Raw genomic sequence first — 27,851 nt, forward strand, 5'->3', positions numbered from 1 at the left:
TCCCGAAGGAAGGGGAGGAGAGGGGTGCAACAGACAGGGACGAGAACCCTTTGAAGTCTGCAGGGTATTGATGACTTCAATAGTGGGATGGTAGCAGGTAGAGGGACAGTGGTGAATGGTGTTGTGGAGTCATATTACCATTTTTAAAGGTACAGAAGTATCTAAACATAAATCTAAACTGTATATGACTCACCTGTGATACATTATTGAGTAGGCTGTAGACCATGCGAGTTAATCGGGATTAATTGCGGGATGGCAGTGGAATAATTAATATTTCCCTGTTTTTGTTTCAATTTTTTAAAACGAATTTGAATTGCAATTGGTTAGACCATTCAACTACAGCTATAAATCTAGCCGTTCAACCCCCACCTAATTAAAGCAGTCATCAATTAACTACTGAACTCGCAGGCAGGGTGCGCCCTCTGCAGGTCGTCAAAAGTGGCAAGTAGCAAGTCGTTTACATCTACGGGATTACTAAAAATAGCCCAAACTTCGGTAATAGTGGTCATAATGTCAATACACATCTAAAGCAAGGCACGTTGCCTTGGCCAGAGACTGCTTTTGCTACTGCTGTAATTATGCTAGTGATTAACGATGACGGTATGGATTACAGATCGCACTATGTACCACTGGACCGCAACGCCTGTTTCATGGCCAGTTTGGCGCTTGCTCTTAAAGAGCAATCGACGCTGCTGCCACCAAAACAAGTGTGGAAGTAATTTTAGCCTCGTAAACAAACGGAGGGGGTAGTACAGAATTCAAAGAAGTTTTGCAGCGGAGTTAATGCCCCTTGTAAGACGTTGCTGATGTGGGAAAAATTCTGTAAGCAATAGGCTAATTAAACGTGCGCGTCGCTCACCGAGTAGGCCTAAAGACCTTTAATGGAGGGTGCAGTTCATCAGACTTGCGAATATATAATTTAAAAAAATCTTGATGAGAAAAACATCGTGATGAATAGAATGCAAAGCCTTGGATGTTCTGCCATGATAACCTTAACGGGAAATTTCCTAAATTAGATTTTTCACGATTAAAATACCAGTTAGAGTAGCTGTGGGCCTATTAATGGCTAATTTGTAGCGTTATAGGTCTACTACAACATTGGCCTATTAGTCACGGCACTAGAGAAGGTGTCGTTCGCAATTGACCATTAGACCTACAGTATCTCCACGCTCCCAGGCAACTGTTCTTTGTTCATGAATTGTGTTTACTAATTACACGACGGAGGATAATTAGTCCTCCGCCATCCCACTGTCCTAGGAAATGGGCCGTGAGAAAGAGCAACATGCGTTTCTCATCTCAGTCAAATATACACACCTTTCATCCGCATCTAAGTTGATTGTCAGTGTAAACAACGGTATGCTGAACCCAGGTTTGTGTGTTTTTATTTAGGTAATTTAACTATATTATAAGGCTTGCAGGTGTAATTAATAATAAAGATAGGCTGCTGTTGCGAGTTAACAGCATCCCATACTAGCATAACTAAAGACACAGGCCTATCTCTTTTTTATTTAAAGTAAAAGTAGTCATAGCTACTGTATGTCAATTTTGCACGCCACCAAAAGTCTATTTAATGTAATCAATGTTAGTCACTGAGTCGATTGTTAGGCATGCTGATGGCAGGTCAGGCAATAGCTACTATTTTGCAGTCACAGCCAAATAATATTGTTTAGGCCTGCAGCCATTGTCCCTCGAGGTGACTGTAAGGGAAAACCACGATACTGCTTTTGTGCAAATTTTATATTAGACCTTTAACCCTTCTATCAGAAATATATGGTTAAATGTTCGTAACAGAACATTCTAATTCTGATGTAACAATCGCTACTGCCGTGCCTGACCGAAAGCACTGGAGTTAGACACCGTTTTAGAAAAAAAACAAAACAAAACAAAAAACATTCCAAAAAGCCTACGCTTCAAACGGTATAGGGTGCAATGTCTCAAATATGTGATTAGAATGTTTTTCGCTGAACATAATCCTGATGTACCAGTCATCACTGGTAATTGAAAGCAATGAAGTTCTAGAACGCTTAGAATTTTGAAAGAAAACATTCCAAAAAACGACTTTTCAAAGGGTTAACGAGTTAAAATAAAGCATCTTTCAGAGATATAGCCTGCTTTAAAATAGGGAAATGTCTTAAAACTTTTGGTTGAGACAATACCATACATTGACAGAATCCTCATGTAAATTAGCATGTCATAGATTATTAGGCCTACCAAGTTAAAATGGATAGGCATATACTAATTACAAATAGGAAATAATTATTTTACGACTGCTGTTTAACGTAACATTTTAGACAGTTATCGCACAGATCGCACAGTTATCGTTGGAAAACCACTGTCTCTGCCAGACAACTTTAATTTAAATGCTTATACGTTTCGTTATTTCAATATTCATTCCAATGAATGGGAAATACCAACAAACTAAAGGTTTGAATATGACTAAACCCATTTTAAAGGTTTACTCACATTCCTGATGCCACGCTGTATTATTGGACCAAATAGATTGTATTTCTTTGTTGTGTGCACAAGCGACAAGAACGAGGGCGCACACGCAAAAAATACAGAAGACTTAGCCTGTAGTGTTTCTTGTTATTTCTAAGTCTGTTTAAAAATACACCAGCACAAAACCCCGAGTTTTCGGTACAGCCTTTCTCCAGGGAGTAGAGGGGGTGTGCTTTGTTTTGTGCACCAAATTCCGAATAGATGTCTGGACTCGATAAACAGTGCGGCGCGCGTGGGACAGGATGTCTAGCATTGTTATTTACTCATATTGGTTTTCCCGCAATATCCAAACAATGATCAGAAATAATTGAGGCTCGTGTTTATGTTTAATGGGGTAACAATGTCCAATGACGGATGTGTGGTTGGTGGTAAATTTATGAGGCCTACTGATTTCATAATACAGTTAATGTGGGGCATTTGGCTTTGGGTAGATTGATCACTCCTTTTAGAAATCATTATGAAATGCAGTTTTTACCCGTAGTCCTCATATTTGTGAAGCAGATCCAGAGGACTTGGTTGACCTTTTTTTTCTTTTTTTCCCCCCTCTGAATTGTATGTTTCATTGTATGTATGTATGTATGTATGTATGTACCACTTATTGTAAAGCGTCTTTGAGTTCATGAAAAGCGCTATATAAAATAAATATAATAATAATTATTATTATTATCACTTGGGAAATATGAATATGGGGAAAGTGATTTAAAATAATTCTTTATTGCAATGTTTTTTTTTTGTAGTTCTTTTTTTTACTGGTAGTGAAAACCACTAGCATTGTTTCTGAGCCCATATCAGGCAAGATGAAACAATGTGCATACAGTAGCTTACATCTGTACAGTTACAGACGCCTGCACACTGCAACTTTTGATAGGAAAATAATTTTAATTTTAAAGTAATTCTTTTTTGTACGGTTTTCACATTAATTGATCTGAGCGTGATTTTTTCCTTCTCCTATTTTCCTTGTATTTGGAGATTGCTATTGCTTCACGTGTGTTTATCTGAGCGCCGCTATAAACGTAATGCTACTTAAGTTGGTTATGCTACAAGGCATCTCAGTGGGGTCCAGTTTCGCTTTTTTCGATTTCCCTTTCGTCAACAACTTGCGATGGAAAATGTCAAATATTTGTTCGGCACTACTACTACATGATATGCGGCGGCTGGGAAAGTCTGTCGGCTAACCCTAGAACCCCCAATGCCACTAGCGGGTCCCTTTATTCACACCTCCCGTGTAATCCTGCTGGCAAACAGGATGTGGGCCTGAATGTGTGCCAGTCTGACAGATTCAGAGCTGAGAGGGTGGACTGGGTGTGTGAGAGCGCGCGTGTGTGTGTGGGGTGGAGGGGGGAGGGAGTTACACGGCTGCCTGCAGATCTAACAAGAAATCCGTGTCAATTAAAGATTGACTCACCGAAAGCGAAATAACAATGTGGAAAAAATTGGTATCATTCGTGTCAGCAGACGTATTCACATTTATGTCATTTGTTTTTAAATATGTGTAGGCTAACATTCCTTTTGAATTGGATTTCTCATTCTAAAACGGTATTTTAAATTAGTCTGAGTATTAAGTACAGTCCCTCTATTCACGGATGATAAAGCGCACCAGTTGGAGTCAATTAATTACACTTTCTTCAGAATCAGATCCACTTTCTAACGTTACCCACCTTTGTCTAGTTCAGGTCACAGTTAATCGATTTTAACAGAATATAATGTTTTGACATCTTAAAAATGACTTCAGTTGCGGTTTTCTTTTCTCTCCCACTCTCCTCCTCTAGAGTTTAATTCGAAACACACTTTTTACAGCACTCGAGGCTTAAGAAAATTATTGTTAAACCCCAGCTGTTCTTTGAATCGTGAGATGTGTGAGAAAGGCATGCTGTCCTCCCAGCTCAGTTCATTGACACTGTCAGGTATGCAAGACTTCACACGCTACCGAGGGACGGCTTGTCCACGTGACCACGGCTCTTGTGGACACACCAACACTGAAACGCTTACTATAATCTCATCGAATCGCATGTTTTCCAAATAGAGAACCTTCTACTTGTATTATTATTATTATTATTATTATAACAACATAAAAACGGTAGTTAATACCATTTTTCTCTAGCCTGCGATACCAACAAAATAAGCAGAATATGTATCTTCCATTGGCCTATCTATCACTTGTATTGGGAAAGTTCCTCATAGCAATACACAAAAAAGGACACTTGTGACTCATTTGCGACCTGCATAATTGAAATCGGTTGTGTTGTCATGAATAAGCAATTTGCCTTCCAGTCTCCCTAATGAATTGCCTCCTTCTGCATTAATGAAACCGCTAGTTACCACCCAATGATTAAATGCAAACAGACCATCATCGATTCCTATTCACTTTTTAGCGTTCCAGAAATTGAGTCCGAGTGTGAATTTTTCAATGGAAATGACTCTGACAGGCACATAATGTGACATCTGCATAAAAATAACACGTTGCCTTCCACTCAGATGCGCAGAACGTAGGCTAAGTATTTTTATTTTATTTTTGTTACATTAGCCTACATGCAGTCTGTGTATTTATATATGTATTAGTAACGTTATGCATAAAGCAAAGACGTGGATTTATAACTCTCTGTGAGTTGCCAAGTGCCTATCTGTAGTCCGGAAGAGATCATTTGAATCTGTTGTCTTTTGCGATGTATATTTGGCTCTCGAGAGTAGACATATCAGCAGTCAGCCCACACGAGACTTCTCAACTTCTTTATATGACCTCACACTAAAAAAACCCATTAGTGATTACGACCATTTTCATTTCATCCGAAGCCTGGCGACTAACCTCAATAAAATGTGCCTTCATTAACCCTATTTTCCATTCACATCTACAAATTGTTGGAACGATGCAACGTATGCTCGTTTTTACTTTTTTTTTTAGTTTTGTTGACAAAATCTGAAAAGTACTGTAATGTATCTAATTAAATAATTCCTATCCCGTATGCAATGTAGCCTCTGTGGTAATGTTTATCATCTTATACAAAAGCACTGATTTAATTGACCACAGTTTATTGCACTTGCTTCAGCGAGGTCCAGTCAAGTGGAACAAGGGGTGGATGCCTCCCTTTATTATTTAATACGTTATCTCTATTGAGCACACTGTAGTCATGTTTTGCATGTGGATGGCGTGGATCACGCTGTATCCGGAGTGTGAGAGACAGAGCTGTACAAGAGTGGTGATATATGACTTCTCTAAACAACTGGCTCTGTTCCAGACCCGGCCGAGTCAGAGTTCTCAAAGGAATTCATTTTTGTTATTTTATTGTCTTTTGGTGTGGCTTGAATGAGAATAAGGGGTTTACTAACGCGAACATTAGGCCTACACCGCTCGGTGAGCAGCTGGATGAATTTAACGATTATTGTTACACTATGATTATGATTGTTGTATAAGGTTTTTGTTCTATTTTTTCCTACACTCAGCGTTGGTTATGATAGCGCTACTGATGATACGCGTGCCCTCGCATTTGAACTTCTTATGAAAATAAATGGCCTCTTATACAGCTTTACGTGAACTTGAACCGCAAAGTGCTTGTGCTGCTTCCCCCGGGACCCGAGGCTCAGCCAAAACTCTCACATGCACGCGCTTGAGGGCTTTTCGTTTTCAGAGCACTTAAATTAAATCAGTTCATGGTACAAAACCATATTGATAAACGCACTTCAAACCGCACATACTACAAAACTTTTAATCAGCAATGATCACCAATTTGGAATAGTATTCTCATATTCTCGGAAGAATAAAATATACAATGGTAGAATTCAAAAGAATTAGTTGGCACAGAAACTGTGTAATCAAAGCAGACTTATGCCACGTGAGGAACCGTCTCTTCGTGAGATGAGTAATATAAACGAACGATTGATGAAAACTAAATTACATCCAGTTTCAGTTGTCCAGCACACGATCACTATGATGATTTAATTTATTTACACATTTCAATCAGGTTTGGGTAAATAATGGTTTGGGTCGGGACTTATTTGACCCCCATTCTCCATTTTTCAGGTTTATATCTTTCCCCTCCCCTTTCTCACCCCCTCCCTGCCCGGGGCTGCCTGTACTGTCAGGACCATATAAAGCGGAAAAGCACCGCTCTGACGGTACGCTAGCGGTGCAGAAGTTTCCGACACCAGGAACAGTCACATCCTCTTTACAGCTGCGTTCTGTTTACTTTTTCTCTCCTATGGTGATTTTTTATTTGAGTTTGCAAGCTTCGTGGTTTTAGTTATGTTGGCTATGTTTTCACAATAGTCGGTACAATTTAGATAAGTGTTGGGTTCGAGGGATAACTCGTATCGACATTTCACTTTTTGTTTATTCTGAGCTGTTTTTGTGATATTTTGTTGAATGGAGTGCTGAGGAAAAAACTCCGTCCTTCGCAAACAGAGCAGTAGCGCTCTAAAAGGAGAAAAAGTTCAAGGGGGCGACGCTGTTCCACGCAGGGGCCGAGAACATTGGGACGCATCGGGATGCTGCGATTTGCAGGGATGGAGAGTCTCCGTGAGATCTTAGCGGTGTTGGGTGTGATGAGCTGCGCGTGGATGCATTTCGGACTGGCCTCGCGTATGAAGTCTCCATCATTGCCCATCCAATCGGAAAGGGAGCCCATACCTTCCAAGGGACTGGCAGGTACACGCCAACGGCATTTTCTGTAATCCAACGCAGTAAAATGTCCAGTGTTAATTTAACACTTAACAGATAACATTTGGTCCCGCATTCCAGAGTGGGACCAAAAGTCCAGAGTTGAATAACACTGGACATTTAACTGTGTAGCTATGACGCTTTATCTAGAATGCTATTATGTGAATTATTTTTGAAGATGACATTTTACAAAACCAGTACTACCCGTGGAAATATATTTTCTAATTAATAGTTATTGTGGTGAAGTACCGACTGCATTATGTGAGACATTGAGGATTTGTTTCTTGAAATTGTGCAGGGATTATTGAAGTGTTTTAGTGATGACTGGATAGCCGTGTAGCTGCAGATAGGGACTGAAAGAGAATGTCGGGGTACACGTGTCTGTAAAGTAATAGAACCAATACTCCTTAAATATTTGAGATGAAAAAGTCTGAGTGAAGATAGTAATGATTTAAGACATTGTGTTCATGCCTGAGAAATGAGGTCATTTGCGGTTTTGTGGTCTACCGGAGGTTTCCAATATGTTCACTACATACCACTTCAATGTTCTACTTTGCTTCACTCTCCTCTTCCTTCATTATTATGGCTAGGCCTAAAATAATTTAGCCAGAACTGAATCATCACCACGCCCCCTTTAAAATAGGCTAAAGATATTTAATTATGCATGTAAGACAGTCGGGGATTTAATGCACTACATCGCCTTGTGGCTAATGAAGTTTGCCTGATGCTGGAAATCGTAATCAAAAGACGTTCCATTCAGCCTACTGCTGTTCTGGAGGCACGGCAATAGACTGCCAAATCGTGATTTATTTCAAATGTTTCACTGTGGGCAGTGCAGTGTTCATACTCACTCTGACTTGACCGGACTGCTTAAAGTAGTCACATAATGAAAGAATAATGCGAACCAGGTTGTTAGCAGCTAGAGCAACCGCACAATGTCGCATCAACAGTCCTGCCCAAGAACTTTGGCTCGGACAGCTCCCATCGCGCGGGCGGTGCGGTGGTGCCAATTACGACCGAAGCCTTGCAGTACCAGGCGGACAGGCCTCGCCCAGTCGAGTGCGACCGGGCGCCTGCAACGCTGTGAAACCAGCCGAGAGCTTTGATGGTCCAAAGGGGTTCTGTGCTCTCACTTCTGTGCACTTTCACGAATATGCTATTATAAATTCACATTCTTTCCTTTTATATTGTCTGTTTTATATTGAAACAAGACGACACAGTCGCTGTGAAAGTGGTGACAGAATAAACTAAACAGAAACAAAAATAAAAAGGAGCCTCAAAGATTTATAAATACCCAGGACAAAATGTGCGCATGATTTCGCAGTAAATTAGCCTGTGTACTTTTTGCGTGCACGGAATTTTAATTAATTTGCAGAAAAGAGGCAGACAGTCTCCTGCATAGCAGAAATGAGACAGGATGTTGTAGGAGAGCTGCCGCAAAGTTCTGGAACATATGATGCATCCAGTCAATTCACAAACAAGTCCGGGCGTTGCTATCGATTGTCTACTTTGTATCCGCCGATGTGAAGCCAAACTCTTTGTCATTCTGTCTGACGCCAAACGTAGGAATTTGAACTACCAGTCTAACGCATTTCTGTTTGTGGATTGTTCTGACCGTTTGTGTATCAATACGTAGACGGTAACCTCCACAGAGTGGCTCGCATTACACATCCCAGGCATTGTGGCAGAACATATTGTACCACTACCGACATCCTATGGATTTTTGCGCGTTATTGCAGCTTTTGCACGTTCGCTACTTTTGTAGTCGTGAAGTAATAAAACTGACCTGCCCGTTCACACTATACATCCGTCACATGCCATCTATATGTTTGCACTCCAGATTATTGTTGACTGTGATGTTTCTGTCCTTGGATTCTCTCAGTAGTTGACGCTGCACTTTGGACATTGTTTGTGTGGTGACTGATCCAGCTTTTCATTGGTTCTCATTCTGTGTGGCAGGCTGCTCATTTGGAGGAAGATTCTACTCGCTGGAGTACACGTGGCACCCGGACCTGGGGGAGCCGTTTGGGGTCATGCACTGTGTCCAGTGTCACTGTGAACCGGTAAGGACCTGCAGCACGGCAGTGATAGGGCATGACGTAATGTATTAAGGTAGTGAATTTAAGAAGTTAACGATGTGTTATCACAGTTGAAAGACTATTAACTCTCATTATAAAAGCGGTTTCTGGGCAAAACATGTTTTGAACTTATTTTGATTGTTTTGCTATTTTAAATAGCCCAGGAGTCAATATCTTTAAGTGGTTTTCTTTAAATATAAACACATGTTATGCCTAATGCGAAATGGAAATTAATCACATTCCAACTTTTTTGTGAACGCTTTCATGGAAGATGTGTGTGTGTCGGGGTCCAGTATGAACGAGGTGGGGGAGGTATCGGCCTCCTGAATGCACTGGCCTCCTGCTTCTGTAGCTGTGCCAAACCCTGTCCTCGTAGCCGTGCTCCCTAAACGGTTGCAATGCGCTGAGCGTGCTACACCGTCCTCAGCGACTTCCTAACCGCTTTCCTCTCAGCTCTATCAGCTGCACTCCGCCGGCTTCCAGTTGTGTCCTGAACATGCTGCTGTGATACGGCGCCAGCCTCTTAACGAGGCCCATCTTGTAGTCGTTAGACCCGCGCTGTTGTTGTTACTTCATCATTCGATTTTGATTGTGCTCACTGTTGGAAAACGCCACCTGCCACCTCAATGCCACCCCCGCTGGAGGATTTCCATTGGCTCTGGCCACCTGTTTCTGCTGCAGCTGGGGCTGACTGCTAAAACTAAAGAACAGCATTTTTTGTTGTGTACCTGTGACAAAGAACAGAGAGGGAATAGGGCCAGATTGAGTTTTGTGAAATAAATAGAACGTCTTTTAAAAAATAATTATACTTTTTTTCCTCAGCATAGAAACAGGCGGGGTAAAGTGTTTGGGAAGGTGAGCTGTAAGAACATTAAGCAGGACTGCCCTGAGCCTGGCTGTGAGGACCCAGTGCTGCTTCCCGGACACTGCTGCAAGACCTGTCCTAAAGGTGAGTCCCCTGCACTTGACCCTGTGCCCCTCAGTCTCCACACCTCTCCCCGTGCCCCTCAGTCTCCACACGCCTCTCCCTGTGCCCCTCAGTCTCCACACCTCTCCCCGTGCCCCTCAGTCTCCACACCTCCCGTGCCCTCAGTCTCACACGCCTCTCCCTGTGCCCCTCAGTCTCCACACCTCTCCTTCCCTCATTTCCACGCCTCTCCTGTGCCTCAGTCTCCACACCTCTCCCTGTGCCCCTCAGTCTCCACACCTCTCCCCGTGCCTCTCAGTCTCCACACCTCTCCCTGTGCCTCTCAGTCTCCACACCTCTCCCTGTGCCCCTCAGTCTCCACACGCCTCCTCTAAGATTTCTGCTCACACGCACCATCTGACCCGTCAACCCATCTGCGGGTAACGGAACTGGCCGGGTTGCTAAAAGGAAATGTCCAAGCAACAATGAATGATACCAAGATGGCCACTTATTTCCACTTTGTGCTTTGAGAATAATAGAGCGGTGTGGGAGTATTCATATGAGAAGCTCCTCCTGCCTCCCTCTGCCTCCCTCTGCCCCCACCCCACATTGCATTGGGGAATCTGCCTTCCATGGGGGCCCTCCCTGTCAGCGCTCCTCTAGCGGTTTCCCTTTCTTCTGCCAAGAATCCCCCAAAACACATACCCATAACTCAGTGCTTGATCTCAGCCCCATTAGGTAACTAAGTTTATGTAAGAGGCTGATGTGAATTTGGGGACCGAAGCATGTGGTATGTGTATGTATTCATAATCATTCACCTAACATATGGAACCAAAAGTGTTTCTGAACAATGTACGATACGGTATGATACGATATACTTTTATGTGGTTATAATTTGCAGCATCGGTCTGGATGTATGCTTTTCTTGTATGAAATGGAGCCCTTAAAGGAATGAGTCTAGCCTTTACATGCATCTGTGGTGTTTGAATGCTATTGGCTGTCGTGGGTGACCTGTGTCATTGGTGATTTGAGAGGAAGTGGGCTGGTGCAGATGACAGAGCACAGGTGCCCATCAGCCAGAGTGCGGAGAGAGTGATGAGACAGAGAAAGAAATGGAACGAGGGAGACAGGGATGTAACAGCAGAGAGAAAAAGAAAGCAAGAAAACGAGGGAGTGAAAAATAAAGCAAACTGTGAGCCGGCCGAATGCCCCCTTCTCCGTGCAGACTTTGTGCTCTGAGAGAGAGTCTGGGACGTGTTGAAATGTGTGCATTACATCAGGACTTGTCGGCCAGAGCGGAACAGCGGGTCATTGTTCTGATCTCACGCGAGTGTCAGGCCTAATTCCTCTGCACAGGACAGCAGAAGAAACAAACCTTGTTGCCGTGGCAGCATGAAGAGCCAAGTACCTCACTGGAGCAGAATTGGAGGAGACGCTCTGCTTGGGGGCGGGGGGTGGGGCTGTCGGGGGAGGTGGGGGAATATGACAAGTCCGGGAGTCTGACTGTCTGGCATTTCTGGACCAAGACCCCATCACAGCATAACACTGGGACCCACAAATGGATCAGAACTACATTTCAGCCTGTAAACCAAGGCTCTTAATTGGAACAGTCCTGATTTTGTGTTTTGTTATTCAGGTGAGCTGGACAGGAAGCAGGTGGATTCTGTCTTCGATGGCTTTGAGTATTTCCAGGAGAAGGTCGATGACCTGCACAAGTCGTACAACGACCGCTCCTACCTGAGCTCTGAGGACATTTCCCCTAGTGAGAGCAGGACGGGTAAGTCACACACCTCTTTCTGCTCTGTTTGCTCACTATTGGGTTTTTGTAACCAGGAGAGTAACAGACACCGCTCTGTTGCTCTTTATTTTACCACATTTTATGGCCTCTCCACACTGTGCTTCCTCAAATACCCGAAGCATGACTGAGGGACTTAGCTTTTAACTCAGGACTTTATGGGAAACTGCTCTCTGCTTTTCTTCACGCTCTGTGGCACTGTTTATGGAGAGCTAGTGATGTCAGAGACAGATTAATCGATCATTTGCTTCGGCGCTGGACTGCAGGATCGCATCATTTTTTGGTTCCTAAAAGCTTTCCAGAAAATTAGGCTACATGTTCCCAATTCACAGATAATGCTGGGTTTTCTGAAAGTCCTTTAAATGTTATTTTTAAGTCCAAGGAACACTGGTGGAATGACCCTTAGACAGCATTCTGTTTTGTTATTGTAGTTAATAAAGAATGTGATTGTGGATGATCTTTTCATGCTGTCAGGAAAGTTATCACTGTTAGGGGGATACTAGTACATTTGGGGAGTAGTTTCATTAGGACTCATAGCCAAATCTAACAGGAAAGTTCAATGTTTTAAAAATGCTTTGTGTTAGCTGGGATGGCCCATCAGGGCCCCATGTGTGTCTAACAGCCCTGTCTCTGGTTCCGCTCCCTCCCCAGATTTCGTAGCCCTGCTGACGGGAGTGACAGATTCCTGGCTGCCCAGCTCTAGTGGTGTGGCCCGAGCTCGGTTCTCCCTGTCCCAGACCAGCTTGGTTTTCTCCATCACTTTCCAAAGGTATGGCCGGCTGTGTGGGACCGGATTACCTGCACCCCCCATGAAATCATGGAAGATTTGATATTTTAGATCAATCAATTTATTGACGGGTGAATTCTAGTTTTGTGTACCATTTATATATAAGCACTTTATGAAAAAAGTGTCCTAGAGCCTATGACCCTGAGCTTCTGAGCCCCTTGGACTAACAACAAACATCTATTGCTTCAATTTTTTTTACAACATTCTTCTCTTTTTTTAGGATGGCTCGACCCAGCCGGATTGTGTTCCTGGATGCTGATGGTAACACTGCATTTGAGCACAGGGTTCCAAGGGGGGAGTCAATGCAGTCCAACATGGTGAGTGGTGCTTTTCTCTTTATACTGTATGTGTCCTGGTTAGTGTGGGGTGAAAGTAGGAGAGAGTGAGTGGCGGGTTTGGTAGGAGAGAGTCTGGTATGTTTGTAAGAGTTGGAGAGAGTGAGGAGTGTTGGTGTTAAGTAGGAGAGATTAACGTGTGTTAGTAGTGAGTAGAAAAGCATGTTGAGCTTTAGTATTAGAGTTGGAGAAAGTGAGGAGTGTTGGTGTTAAGTAGGAGAGATTAACGTGTGTTAGAAGTGAGTAGAGAAGCATGATGAGCTTTAGTATTAGAGTTGGAGAAAGTGAGGAGTGTCGGTGTTGAGTAGGAGAGATTAACGTGTGTTAGTAGTGAGTAGAAAAGCATGTTGAGCTTTAGTATTAGAGTTGGAGAGAGTAAGGAGTGTTGGTGTTAAGTAGGAGAGATTAACGTGTGTTAGTAGTGAGTAGAAAAGCATGTTGAGCTTTAGTATTAGAGTTGGAGAGAGTGAGGAGTGTTGGTGTTAAGTAGGAGAGATTAACGTGTGTTAGAAGTGAGTAGAGAAGCATGATGAGCTTTAGTATTAGAGTTGGAGAAAGTGAGGAGTGTCGGTGTTGAGTAGGAGAGTTAACGTGTGTTAGTAGTGAGTAGAAAAGCATGTTGAGCTTTAGTATTAGAGTTGGAGAGAGTAAGGAGTGTTGGTGTTAAGTAGGAGAGATTAACGTGTGTTAGTAGTGAGTAGAAAAGCATGATGAGCTTTAGTATTAGAGTTGGAGAGAGTGAGGAGTGTTGGTGTTAAGTAGGAGAGATGAACGTGTGTTAGTAGTGAGTAGAGAAGCATGATGAGCTTTAGTATTAGAGTTGGAGAGAGTGAGGAGTGTTGGTGTTAAGTAGGAGAGATTAACGTGTGTTAGTAGTGAGTAGAGAAGCATGATGAGCTTTAGTATTAGAGTTGGAGAGAGTGAGGAGTGTTGGTGTTAAGTAGGAGAGATTAAGGAGTGTGAGAGGTGTAAGTGTGTGCAGTATTAGAGTTGGAGAGAGTGAGGAGTGTTGGTGTTAAGTAGGAGAGATTAACGTGTGTTAGTAGTGAGTAGAGAAGCATGATGAGCTTTAGTATTAGAGTTGGAGAGAGTGAGGAGTGTTGGTGTTAAGTAGGAGAGATTAAGGAGTGTGAGAGGTGTAAGTGTGTGCAGTATTAGAGTTGGAGAGAGTGAGGAGTGTTGGTGTTAAGTAGGAGAGATTAACGTGTGTTAGTAGTGAGTAGAGAAGCATGATGAGCTTTAGTATTAGAGTTGGAGAGAGTGAGGAGTGTTGGTGTTAAGTAGGAGAGATTAAGGAGTGTGAGAGGTGTAAGTGTGTGCAGTGTTAGAGTTGGAAGAGAGGATGTGAGGAGTGACAGGAAAGGGGCAGCTGAGAGTGGGAGAGAGATTAAGTACTTGTGTGATAAACAGTCTTGCTCTGTGACTTGGTGGGTCTGGCTGCTCTGCACATATTTCATCCTGGAATAATAAACACCTTCAGCCACAGCGAGCAGTGTGTGTACATGTTTATAAGCACTGGGTTTGGCAGCGAGCATTATGCCAATTTAACCAGTCAAATGCTCCAGGAGGAATGGAGGGGACTTCTTGCCTAACATCCCTCTAGACCTGGAATCCCTCTCTTTCTCCCTGAGTCCCTTCATTCCTCTCTCAGTCACTGGCTGTCTCTCCTTCCATCCCTGCCCTCACATCTCTCCTCCCTCCCTCCCTTCTTCCCCGCCTCTCTCAAAATCAAATCTGCTGCCCTTTATGACCGCGATCACGATAGTCATCACTATGTGCTTGTCAAGAGCTTCACCTGAACTGTCACTCAATAAAGGATGGACACTCCCCGGCCCTAACGCCTCTTGCTTGCTGGTTCTGTGCCCTTGGAGATGTGTCTACAGAGCACAGACAGACAGCCAAGTGGCCGGTTGGCGCTGCTGAGTTATATCATTTGTCGAAGCGGAAGGATGGATTTGAGGCACGCTCTGCTTTATTCTCTCAATGGGACTGACAGGCCATGAGCAGCAGACCTCTGTGTGATTTGTAAGGCCATTAAACAAGGGTAGAGAGACAGAGCGACAGTGTGTGTGTGTGTGTGTGTGTTTTTCTATGTGTGTGTGTGTGTGTGTGTTTTTCTGTGTGTGTGTGTGTGTGTGTGTTTTTGTCTGTGTGTGTGTGTGTGTTTTTCTGTGTGTGTGTGTGTGTGTGTGTTTTTCTATCTGTGTGTGTGTGTGTGTGAGAGAGGAGGGGCAGGGTGCCTGGTCCTGTTTCCCATCCTGCCGCAGACGTGGTCTTCCTCTGGCAGTGCCCGCTTCCTCGGAGGCCATTGCTCAGCCTCTCTGTTTGTTTTAGCATGCTGCGGTAGCAACCGTTGCTGCAGAGGCAAAGGGCAGCCGTGCAGCCGCTACGCTGCAAACGAGCCACATTTCACAGGGGTGCCATGATGGGGAGAATAGACTTGCACTTGGTAGGGGTGTGTGTTTGTTTAACAGAGGGGGGCCCCCAGAAGACTGTTGGGCCACAGCGCCTGAGCACAAGGACCTGCCAGGCGTGCTTAATAGCAGCCCACCGTTTGCCAAGTCACACACATGTCCTGTATCAAATTCCTTCAAAATGCAATGCAGGACCCTTAGATACAGGCCAGAAATGTCATTATTATTTTTAGAGAAACTCCGTATCAGGTGTCCGAGGGCTGTAGTGTAGTGACTGCGCGACAGGGTGCTGGCAGCCTTCTTTTGGGGATTTGTCTGGGATTTTCACTGTGTGACATCATCTCTCCGAATAAACCATGGGAATTAATAATTTAATGGAGAGATAATACCCAACTTGAGTTATGAGGTGTATATGAGCGCATTTCTCTCCTGAACAAATGTTTTCAGTTGGGTTCTCAGGAGCAGCAGGGCCAGAACCTCATGGCGCCATCGGTATTAATTCTTACCCAGCTCGGCAAAACCGTGGTGTTGTCATGGTAGCACATATTGCGCAACCCGGTTTAGTGGCAGGGATGCAGGGGGAGGTTGTTCTACGCAGTGTGTCTAAATCGGCCAGGTCACCTGACTATGACTGCTCAAATCTAACCTGTCCGTGTCCCTCACCTGTTTCCGCAGATCTGTGGGGTGTGGAAGAACCTGCCCAAGGCGCAAGTGCGCCTGCTGCAGGCCGAGCAGATGCAGGTCTCCATGGCGACTGCGGGTGGCAGACGGGAGGAGGTCCAGGGCAAGATAATCAAACACAGAGCGCTGTTTGCAGGTTTGTGCTTGCGCTTGTGTGTGTGTGTGTTTGTGTGTGTGTGCGTTGAATGCCGATGGCTAAAATGTGTATGGTATCTGTATAGTTACATTCATTTCTATTTCCAGAAACTTTCAGCTCCACCCTCACATCAGATGAGGAGCATTCTGGGATGGGTGGGATTGCCATGTTGACGCTGAGTGACACTGAAAACAACCTGCACTTCATCCTCATGTTCCAGGGGCTCCTTCAGCAAGCAGGCAAAGGTAAGGGAGGGGACAAGCGCAGGACAGTAACGATGAATAATTTGTTAACAACGACTCATTAAGATGCTCACCGTCCTTTCAGTCTGTTAATCCTGTGACCGTTGGACCCTTTCTCTCTGCAGAGCACCCCCTGATGCCCATCCGTGTGCAACTGCAGTACCGCCAGCACGTTCTGAGGGAAATCCGTGCCAACGTCACTGCACTTGTGAGTAACCACCTACACCACCCTGAAGTGGCCTAAAGTTATACAGCGGACTCAGGAAGTCATAGCCTTTCCTGTTATGACTGTGAAAGTGTGGAGGCTGAGAGGGAGAGAGAGAGAGAGGGAATGAGAGATAGGTAGAGAATGAGAGGGGGCAGATGTGAGGGGTCTTACTCCAGGAGCAGGGCTGCTGGGTCAGAGAGGGGGATAAAGGGAGATGAAAGGAGGAAGTGTCGGTTCCTGTGTCTTCCGTCCACCACTTCCTCCCGTCAATCATAATCATCACAAAGTGAGGCTAGACACAGCTGTGGAGTTCACTGCTTCAGAAAGAGAGAGAGACAGAGAGAGACAGAGAGAGACAGAGAGAGAGAGACACAGTGAGTGAGAGAGAGAGGAAGAAAGAAAGAGTGAAGGAGTGACACAAACAGTCAGGGAGAAACAGAGGGAGCGAGAGAGAGAGAGAGAGAGAGAGAGAAAGGACTGGAGAGAAAGAGAGAGATGGGGCAGCTCGCTCCTCCGCACACATGTGAGTGGTTAGCGAGCTGGGATCACAGACAGAGAAGGAGATCTGCTTTCAATCTGCTGCGGGATTTACGTGCAATAGAAGAGCGATGCAGCCCTCTCCTCACAGAAGGACAGATAAAATGGGAATGTGCAAACAGGAGACCTCCGAGCGCTTGAGTCAGGGGCGGACCCTTGGCCTGCCTGTGTATCCGTCTCCCCTGCCAGGGGGGGGGGGATGGACAAAAAGACTCTGTCTCTCCACTTCCCTTTTCTCTTCCTCCCTGTCTCTGGCTCCCCATCGCTCCCTCTCTCCATCCTCCTCCGTCTTCCTCTCTCTCCCTTCTGTCTGTACTGATGAGCCTATAATTCACGGGTAATTAGGCTGACATGCTGTCCAGAGCCATAAATGTTGCACTTGTTTTCTATGGTCGTTCATCAAATTAATTTATTGCATTCGAAGTGCTCTGCAAATTGTGTTTATGTGATGTTTCGCTCATTGGAAGAAAAGGGACTTATGAATTGCGCGTGAAATATAGCCTCTTCAGAGCAGTTTGTTTACAGCATTCTCAGAGGAACGGGCTTGACCTGCTTTCTTATGTTCTTTCTACGATGTTTCACTGTTGGTCCAACGTTCAAACTGATGGTCTCCCCCCCCCCGCAGGACCCTGACTTTGCTGAGGTGCTGACTGACCTCAACAGTCGCGAGCTCTTCTGGCTTTCACGGGGCCAGCTGGAGATCGCCGTGGAGACCGAGGGACAGGACCCGCGACGTATCTCAGGGTTCATCGCAGGCAGGAAGTCATGTGACAGTAAGGATGATGCATTTGCGCGTCTGTCAGACAATCAATCAATCAGTCAGTCAAGAAAACTGACCAATCAGTGGACTGGTCAGTTTTCGGCTTGCATTCCGCAGAGTAACTGCTGTACAGGAATTTGGGAAACGCATTGTTTTCAGTGAGAAGCAGAGGCAGCCATGCAGAGAGTCCAGGCTGAACTCTCCTTTCTGTTCTTTTCTGAATCACCCAATGCATTACCACTAAGACCTTTCATTAATGGTCTAACCCTCAGCACAGAACATTGATGGGCCTGGTGCTTAGTTACAGGCCACCCAGTTTTGAGGCTTCAGGTGGAACGTGGTGTTTCGGTCCGTCGCTATGGAGACATGGGTGGGGTTGCAGAGTCCAGCAAACACATGTTCCCCTGTGTGCCCCCCCCCCCCCCCTCGTGCTACAAGCACTCCCCCCGCTCCGCAACGCCGCCAAGGCTGCGGCCCGCTGGACTTTGCTCTCCCGTCACTGTTCCAGCTCTCTGATTAACGGCTTGACGTTATGGATGAAGAATTCCGATCCTCAAACCCACGCTCTGTTCCCATCTCTCTCTCTCTCTCTCTCTCTCTCCCGCGTTTACATCATCCCTCCCTCCCTCACAGCGCCAGGGTTAAACCTCTGGATGCACCCCCACCCCCCACCCCCGCTCCCAGGGGGCTACAGGGGGAGGCGAGGGGCGTCCCTCCCCCAGCCCCCCGCCCCCTCCGCTCGTCCTGGGGAAGGAGAGGTGGTGTGTGTGCAGGGAGGGGGGGTGCAGGGAATCAGTCAGCGTTTGACTGCTTTCCCCTGCGGTGTTTTACTCCTCCGAGCCGCTGAGACAGACATGAGAGAATGCGAGCTGGCAGCGGTCAGCGGTCCCACATCCGCGCTCATCTGATAAAACACACGGGTCCCGTCACCAGCCCGATCGCACTGCCTCCTCTGATAAAACACAGGGGTCCCATCACCGGCCCGATCGCACTGCCTCATCTGGCCTGCAGGGAGAGCTGCAAACACTCAGCGGTGCACAGCCAGGACCTGTCTGCGACCGGTACATTCAGACCTCTCTAAGTCTCTAATTCTCCCCCCCCCCCCTTCTGTCTGCCTCTCTCCCCACTCAGCCATCCAGAGCGTGATGTCCAGTGGAGATGCCCTGACCCCAGGCAAGACCGGAGGCGTCGGCTCTGCGGTGTTCAATCTCCATGACAACGGCACTCTAGACTATCAGGTAGAAATACAGTTCCGCATCACATACCTGCCCCCCCGCACTCCCAGACTTCCCCTGCACTTCCCCCCCATTTCCTGTGCCTCCCGTCATACCCCCTCTCCCCATTCCCCCCTCATGCCCTCTCCTCCTCTGCCCCGCCCCGCCCAGGTGCAGATAGCGGGCGTGTCCAGCGAGGTGGTGGGCGTGACCATCGAGATGAAGCCGCGGCGGCGCAGCAAGCGCAGCGTCCTGTACGACCTGACCTCGGAGTACGGCGCGGGCTGGGCCCTGGGGAGCTGGGGCCGCATGGAGGCCAGGCACATCCACATGCTGCTGCAGAACGAGCTCTTCATCAACGTCGCCACCGCCGACCACCAGGAGGGGGAGCTCCGCGGCCAGATCCGGGCCCTGATGTACAACGGCCTTGAGGCACGCAGGCATGGTGAGTCTGAGCGAGCAAACGCCATTCCGTTTCATCACAGATAATACACTGCAGTACCAATCAGAACCAGTGATAAATGAAGCGTTTATTCTGTGCTGAATCTGCATGTGGTATGAATCTTTGTTAGGACTGGGTCTATATTAGTACTGATTCAGTTTTGACACTGAAGCCTGTGTTCCATATGTGTTTGAATCTGAGAAGCGTCTGATCTTATATGTGAATATGAGAGAATTGTAGATGGGACAGCCCATAACTGTCCAGCATATCCTTGATAATCAATTCGCCCCCCTGTACCGCAGTTGTGCCAGTGCCACTGGCGGGACAGTACGTGTACCCTCCGGTGAGGACCGGAGCCGGGGGACACGCCTGGGTGTCGATCGACGAGCGGTGTCACCTGCACTACGAGATCGTGGTGGCGGGGCTGAGCAAGAGCGATGACATCACGGTCAATGCCCACCTGCACGGACTGGCTGAGATTGGGGAGCTGGACGACAACACCCACAAGAGACTGCTGACGGGCTTCTATGGCTCTCAGGTACCGCACGCGTGTTCTTAGTCTCACAGACACGTGTACATGCACGTGCAGGCATTTATGTACGTACGCATGTGTACACACTTCCTCTGTCTTCCTGTGATGTCATCGCTGAGCTGCACCAGTAAGTCTCACTCTTTCTGTCCGTCTGTCTGTGTGTCTGTGTGTCCGTCAGGCCCAGGGCGTTCTGAAAGACATGAGTGTGGAGCTGCTGCAGCATTTGGACAAAGGCACCGCCTTCATCCAGGTCAGCACCAAGCTGAACCCCAGAGGAGAGATTCGTGGACGGGTGAGTGCAGAGAGAGAGACGGGGGTCCCTGGTCCCTGCTCCAGACCCACTATCGGTGCTGAAACACACAGTCCAAACCTCATACCAGAACCGGGACCTTTCTAAAATCCACACCTCCCCGCCCCTTTACTTCAGGACCATGTTCCCATCCTAAATTACACTTGAAGTTACAAACACACATTCCTGGCCTGCATGATCGAATGCCCTGACCACAATTGGACACAGTCACACTCACACTTATAGCATTCTGTGTTCACGTATGTTATTAAATACAGCAGTATTATGTTATAGAGAAAATACATTGCAATGCATTACCAGACAACGGCATGGGAAAATGGTAGTCTGTAGAAGCATAGATATTGCTGTCAGCACACTTTCCATCTGAGTGCAAGCAATTGTATGTGTTTATACACACTCTGATACGCATGCAAACACACACACACACACACACACATATACACACATACCTTCTCTTCACAGGAAAAGCGGTGATACCTGTGAAATGATTCGTTTAGGTAAATTAACCAGTCAGATGCTTAAGTGAGGCTCAAGTGTGTGGGAAATCTACTCCATCCTCTTACTTTCTCTCCATCTACATTTCCATTCCTCTCTTTCCTTCATTCTTTCCCTCTCCCGTTCTCTCCTCTCTTTCTGCAGGTACACTTGCCGAATAACTGTGAGTTTGGGAACAGGGGGGAGCCAGACAAGGGGGAGCCTGAAGACAGTGTGTATGTGCGGGACCCCGAGGAGCTGAAGAAGGACCCCCACACCTGCTTCTTTGAGGGGCAGCACCACGCCCACGGCTCCCACTGGACGCCGCACTACAACAACTGCTTCAGCTGCGGCTGCCAGGTATGGAGGTGTAACTGCCCCCAGGGCTGCCCCCTGCTCAGGGAGACTCTGCTAACTGCCCCCAGGGCTGCACTCTGCTCAGGGAGACACTGCTAACTGCCCCTAGACCTGCCCCCTGCTCAGGGAGACACTGCTAACTGCCCCCAGGGCTGCCCCCTGCTCAGAGAGACACAGCTAACTGCCCCCAGGGCAGCCTCCTGCTCAGGGAGACACTGCTAACTGCCCCCAGGGCAGCCTCCTGCTCAGGGAGACACAGCTAACTGCCCCCAGGGCTGCCCTCTGCTCAGAGAGACACAGCTAACTGCCCCCAGGGCTGCCCCCTGCTCAGGGAGACACTGCTAACTGCCCCCAGGGCTGCCCCCTGCTCAGGGAGACACTGCTAACTGCCCCCAGGGCAGCCCCCTGCTCAGGGAGACACTGCTAACTGCCCCCAGGCCTGCCCCCTGCTCAGAGAGACACAGCTAACTGCCCCCAGGGCAGCCCCCTGCTCAGGGAGACACAGCTAACTGCCCCAGACCAGCCCCCTGCTCAGAGAGACACAGCTAACTGCCCCCAGGGCAGCTCCTGCTCAGAGACACAGCTACTGCCCCAGGGCAGCCCCCTGCTCAGGGAGACACAGCTAACTGCCCCCAGGGCTGCCCCCTGCTCAGGGAGACACAGCTAACTGCCCCCAGGGCTGCCCCCTGCTCAGGGAGACACAGCTAACTGCCCCCAGGGCTGCCCCCTGCTCAGAGAGACACTGCTACACTGAACCGAGGCTGCTGCTGGGCTGCAAACACACAGTAATAATCCAGTGTTAATTCAACTCTCACAGAGTACATAAGAGTCAAATTAGGACCATATGTACTCTGTAAGAGTTGATTTTACACTGAACATTTTACTGTAAATTCAACAATAACAGAGTACACGTGAGTCGAATTGGGACCATATGTACTCTGTAAGAGTTGATTTTACACTGAACATGCTACTGTGCAGAGGAGGCAGAGAACATACCAGTTTGGCAGCCATGTTTTCACATGCTCTGTGTCATTAAGGCTCATCAGTGCCCAGTATCATCTGACTGCTTAACACGAGTGCTGCGATGTGTCATCTTTGTACACTTCAGACACAATTATTTGCATATCACTTATAACAAAAATAGACCTTATAAGTGCAAGGAGGTATGCAATATCTTTATAATGAAAATATTTAAACTTGACCCGGTTAATTTGTCATGACTGAAATTATTTAGCATGCAGGTACTGTAATGGCTCAGCGTGTAAACAAAACGCACAGGGGCTAGAGTGAAAATTAATCAGCTGCTGATGGATGATCCCTGTTGAAGGCGGCAGGCGTATTTATTTATGAAAAATGGGTCGAGGTCTGAAAGGTAAGTTTTCTTCCTCCCCCGTGTGGGGCTCCGGGGCCTCCGCTGCCGCAGAGCGAATCGGATTCTCAGGCCCAGCCATTTAAGCCCAGCTGCTCTCCAGAGCGAGCCGCCAAATTCTGTTATGAATCAGGGGTCACTGAACGTACGGCTGCGTGCAAACCGTCAGTCGCATGCCGAGGAATCCCCACAGCTAGCTGTGGGCCGAGGTGCCGGAGTGTTTGCACATTCCTGAGTTTTTTTTTTGTTTTCCCCTTGCAGAAGCGGACGGTGATCTGCGACCCCATCATCTGTCCCGTGCTCACCTGCACCCGCACCATCCAGACCGAGGACAAGTGCTGTCCCCAGTGCGACGGTGAGTTTGGGCTCCGGCCCCACTGAGCCGGAGGAGGGGGTAGAAGTTTGCGGTGGGTTTATTTTTTCTCTGATGTTCCTCCTGTTTAATCCTGTTCTCCTTCACAGAGAGAAAAGAGCCGAAGGATGTGAAAGCGCTGGAGAAACTGGAGGAGCATCCAGAAGGTGAATATACAGACGCTCTTCCGTTTAGTTTATCCTTCCTGCTTTTCTCACCTCTTATTTTCTCTCTTACTGGGTGTCTCCTTCTCTTACTCTACCTTAAATAAAGTCCATTAAACTTTGTTAGGTAAAGGTACTTAAAACTAAAGCCCAGGAATCGCCCTTGTGTTCCCAGTGTAGTTTTTTTTGAAGATCAGTACACATAGATGGCAGCTACTAGATGCCACCCAGGCTGCTCCTGTCTGCTTTCTCATAATGTTCCTGTGTCACACCTCTCACCTTCGCTCCTGCTCATCATCATCCTCCTCAGGTTGCTACTTTGAGGGGGACCAGAAGATGCACGCCCCTGGGACCACCTGGCACCCCTTTGTCCCCCCGTTTGGGTACATAAAGTGTGCTGTCTGCACCTGCAAGGTCAGTACCAGAGAATCCCTCTGAAGGGGACCACTGTGGTCTCCGTGTCTCTGTTTCTGTGGAGAAGAATAGAGTGTCACTGAGGATATTTGATTCCTTTATGTTGCTCTGTATGTGTTTCCCTTATTGCACAATTAAACGGCCTGTCCCTAAAGGCCATAGGCAGGCATTCCCCCGGCAGTCTGCCTGGAGGTCTGCGTTAATCACACTGGCTGGATAGTTTCCCTGAAATATCAGGGGTGAATCAGTGATGCTCAGTGGCGCTGCCGGCATTGCCTGGCTCCAGACCGGGCGTGTCTAATGTGTTCCTGTCCCCATGACGACAGGGTGCGACCGGAGAGGTCCACTGCGAGAAGGTGACCTGCCCGCCCCTGCCCTGCGCCAAGCCCGTCCGCCGCAGCCCGTCCGACTGCTGCAAGGAGTGCCCAGAGGAGGAGAGGCGCCAGCTGGACCACGCGGACATGATGCAGGCCGACGGGACCCCCCTCTGCAAGTTCGGCAAGAACTACTACCAGAACACTCACAACTGGCACCCCAATGTGCCCCTCTTCGGCGAGATGAAGTGCATCACCTGCTGGTGTGACGTGAGTGTCGACCCAAAACGCGCCGCTCTCGCACGCCAAATACAGGTTCTGCTCTGTTCCGGAGCTTTCTGTACAGTCATGTTCGGTCACTGTACTGTAGGGGAACAGGGGATTCTGTGGTGGGGGGAGGATGGGGGAGTCCCTGAGATGTGGAGTTCGGAATTCGGTGACCTTCGGTGATTGTGGGGGATTGTGGTATTGTACTCACGTGCCCTTCCTGTGTCTCCTGCCCCCAGCACGGTGTGACCAAGTGCCAGAGGAAGACGTGCCCGGTGCTGACCTGCAGCCACATCGTCCGCAGGGAGGGCAAGTGCTGTCCGGAGTGCAGCGGTAAGCGCCACGGCCAGAGCCCAGAGGGGGCGGCTTAGACACAGCCTGCCCGAGCATGAAGCACAGCATTCAACAGCTTAGCTTAGACGCAGCCTGCCCGGGCATGAAGCACAGCATTCAACAGCTTAGACACAGCCTGCCCGAGCATGAAGCACAGCATTCAACAGCTTAGACGCAGCCTGCCCGAGCATGAAGCACAGCATTCGACAGCTTAGACACAGCCTGCCCGAGCATGAAGCACAGCATTCGACAGCTTAGACACAGCCTGCCCGAGCATGAAGCACAGCATTCCACAGCTTAGACACAGCCTGCCCGAGCATGAAGCACAGCATTCAACAGCTTAGACACAGCCTGCCCGAGCATGAAGCACAGCATTCAACAGCTTAGACACAGCCTGCCCGAGCATGAAGCACAGCATTCAACAGCTTAGACACAGCCTGCCCGAGCATGAAGCACAGCATTCAACAGCTTAGACACAGCCTGCCCGAGCATGAAGCACAGCATTCAACAGCTTAGACACAGCCTGCCCGAGCATGAAGCACAGCATTCAACAGCTTAGACACAGCCTGCCCGAGCATGAAGCACAGCATTCAACAGCTCAGCTTAGACACAGCCTCCCCGAGCATGAAGCTCAGCATTCAACAGCTTAGACACAGCCTGCCCGAGCATGAAGCTCAGCATTCAACAGCTTAGACACAGCCTGCCCGAGCATGAAGCACAGCATTCAACAGCTTAGACACAGCCTGCCCGAGCATGAAGCACAGAATTCAACGGCAGTCATGGACATGCCTTTCACATTGCTCTCCATTTCTGTTCGCAGACGGGCTTTCGAAGGAGGACGAGGACCTGGTTAAAGTTCAGGAGAATAAGAAGACCTGGAGACCTTGAGATGCCACGAATGACGACTCTCTGTCACCCTCCTCAGGACCGTCCCAGAACTGCACACTGGCCTCGTCCCCAAGCAGTCAGCCTATGGATTGTAATTAAAAAGCGATCAAGACAGAGAAAGAGAGGGAGATAATGAGAGAGCGCAGCAACGATGGCAGAAGGACTCCCAAAAGGAGAAATAGCGCTGTGAGTTGTGCTGTGGACATGGACTACTTGAACCAAAGGACTTGGACAATGCCTGCAGCATTTATTTTACTTTCTTTAATTTTGTCATTACTGTTTGAAGTTTATGCTCAAATCACTTTCACAGTGGGTGTCTGTGTCACCTGATGGCTTCTTCACTATCATGTTCCGACATCATATTGCACTCTGCTGCCACACAAACACACACATACACACACACACGCGCACACGCAGCTTCATGCATGCTGGTCGACATTGACGGAAAGTCTGTAAAAGCCAGGCTGTAGCACAGTGTTATCCTCCCTTCCATTGTTCAGCTCTGCTAAGCCCTTTCTAAACTCCACCCACCCTTTCCAGACTCCGCCCCACCCAGTCTGCTGTCCAGCTGCAGTGGACAGCACGAAGACCACAAGGGAGATAGGCGGAGTCCTGTTTCACATACTTTTTTGTTCAGTGTTTTTTCTGTGAGATAGAGCAACAACCTCCGTTCTGGTTTGTGGATTTCAGTTCATCAGATGATTCAATGAGCCCCTAATCACCATATGTGCCATTTTATTACCTTATAATGAAAGAGAAGACCCACGTACAAACACTCACACACACATGCACATGCGCATACACACACACATTTTTTCACTCCTTCCCTGGGGGTGCAGAGACATTTCAGAAAGATCAGTCTGTGGGATACAGGAGGGTGCTGAGGGAAGAATGAGATGCTTTATGGTAGCGTTACTGTAATGACAATGTACAAAACCGCCAAAGAGACCTGTGACCATGAGAGAGAGGTAGAAAGACAGAGAAAGAGTGAGAGATGTAAGGAGAGAGTATGAGGATGCCTAATGTAGCTCTTTGAAACCGCGGAGCCTATTCAGGCATGTGGGCTGGAGTGTAGTTTACTGTATAAGTAAAACACAGAGGAGGGGGAGGAGTCTGTTTCTTTGTAGTCCTCCATGTGGTTTTGTTTGATGTTATTGTGCTTCATAGTTTTGAGAGCAATAACCAGTTCTATGCCTCTCCCTCTCTCCTCATATACCAAAAAGTAGAGTTCTAGACCAAGTATTTTTGAGCAGAGGTCACAGAATTAAAGTTTTCAATTTATTAAGCCATGCTGGGAGTGAGTTTATGTAACCTGCAGGATAAAGAAGAGGTTTATTTGTGTGTGTGCAGGTATGCGTGCATGATCGTGTTTGGTTTAATAACGGTCACTCCCAACACCAGTTCCCATGCGGTATCTGAGTAAGTTTAAATGACCTGCAGGATAAAGAGAAGGCTCATTTGTGTGTGTGTGTGTGTGTGCAGGTATGCGTGTGTGTGTGGGATTGTGTTTGGTTTAGTAACGGTCACTCCCATCACCAGTTCTCATGCAGTGTCTGAAGCCAGAGGCTGTCCTCTCAGATTGATTGGCAGGTTTGGAAAACCCGGCTGACTCTGCATTCAACCAGTTCACTCCTTCTGCACCTGCTGGTTCTGTTAGTCAGCAGCGTTTGCCTATCTGTTCTCAGCTAATTATGATATATTTTTATTATTATTATTATTATTATGATTCTCTATTGTATTTTGTATTTATTGAATGTGAGCAGAAAAGTAAATAAAATGACCAGTTGAAAAGAGGTTTGAAGAAACAGAACTTGTTTGGACTCTTACTCTCCCTCATCAAAAGTCTGTCTTGTTTTGCTGGACTCTTTTCTCTTCTGTTCTTTCCCTTTTCCTTAAATATATTCTGTTATAATATATTCCTACGTGTCTTGCTTGCACTCTCTCCATTTCTCTCTTCACTCTACCTCTTGTGTTCACTTTCCCTCATTCATTCCCTCTTTCCATCACACCTACTTGTTCTCTAATCTTGCTGTGCTCATCTGTTTCTCTCCTCCTTGTCCCTGCACTCACTCTCTTCCCTCCCCTTCTTTTCCTCCTTTGCACAGCTGGGTTACGGGAATGAGTTCCATGTTGTGGGAAATGTGACGAACAGGCTCGACGGGGGTGGGGCGGGGGCGGGGTTGGGGGGTGGGGGGGGGGGGGGCAGAGGCGTTTCCCCTGGGGGAGGCGGTTCTGCTGTGTCAGACTCTCTGCTCCTCACACTGCGCATGCTCCTCCTCTCAGAGTGTCCTCTGTCCTCTCCGTCACTGTTGGGCCTATTGTAGCATTGCTGATGCAGCACTATTTCACATCACACATACTGTTGGGCAGACGTGCCAAAGGGGGAGCACG

General features: G+C 47.4%; 1 protein-coding gene across 1 annotated transcript; it reads left to right on the forward strand.

Moving 5' to 3' along the window:
- Positions 1–6,560: 6,560 nt before the first annotated feature.
- On the forward strand, positions 6,561–27,254 carry chrd (chordin). The gene is made up of 21 exons (XM_064302377.1): positions 6,561–7,138; positions 9,110–9,213; positions 10,051–10,177; positions 11,772–11,912; positions 12,582–12,699; positions 12,938–13,034; positions 16,142–16,283; positions 16,391–16,528; positions 16,651–16,733; positions 17,896–18,043; positions 19,162–19,268; positions 19,416–19,689; positions 19,989–20,224; positions 20,397–20,510; positions 21,168–21,362; positions 22,990–23,083; positions 23,191–23,247; positions 23,555–23,658; positions 23,985–24,242; positions 24,479–24,572; positions 25,393–27,254. Exons 1-21 carry the CDS (start codon positions 6,979–6,981, stop codon positions 25,458–25,460), a joined length of 2,859 nt encoding a protein of 952 aa, XP_064158447.1. The 5' UTR covers positions 6,561–6,978; the 3' UTR covers positions 25,461–27,254.
- Positions 27,255–27,851: the final 597 nt, after the last annotated feature.

This window comes from Anguilla rostrata, chromosome 12, assembly GCF_018555375.3.
Source record: "Anguilla rostrata isolate EN2019 chromosome 12, ASM1855537v3, whole genome shotgun sequence".
NCBI lineage: Eukaryota > Metazoa > Chordata > Actinopteri > Anguilliformes > Anguillidae > Anguilla > Anguilla rostrata.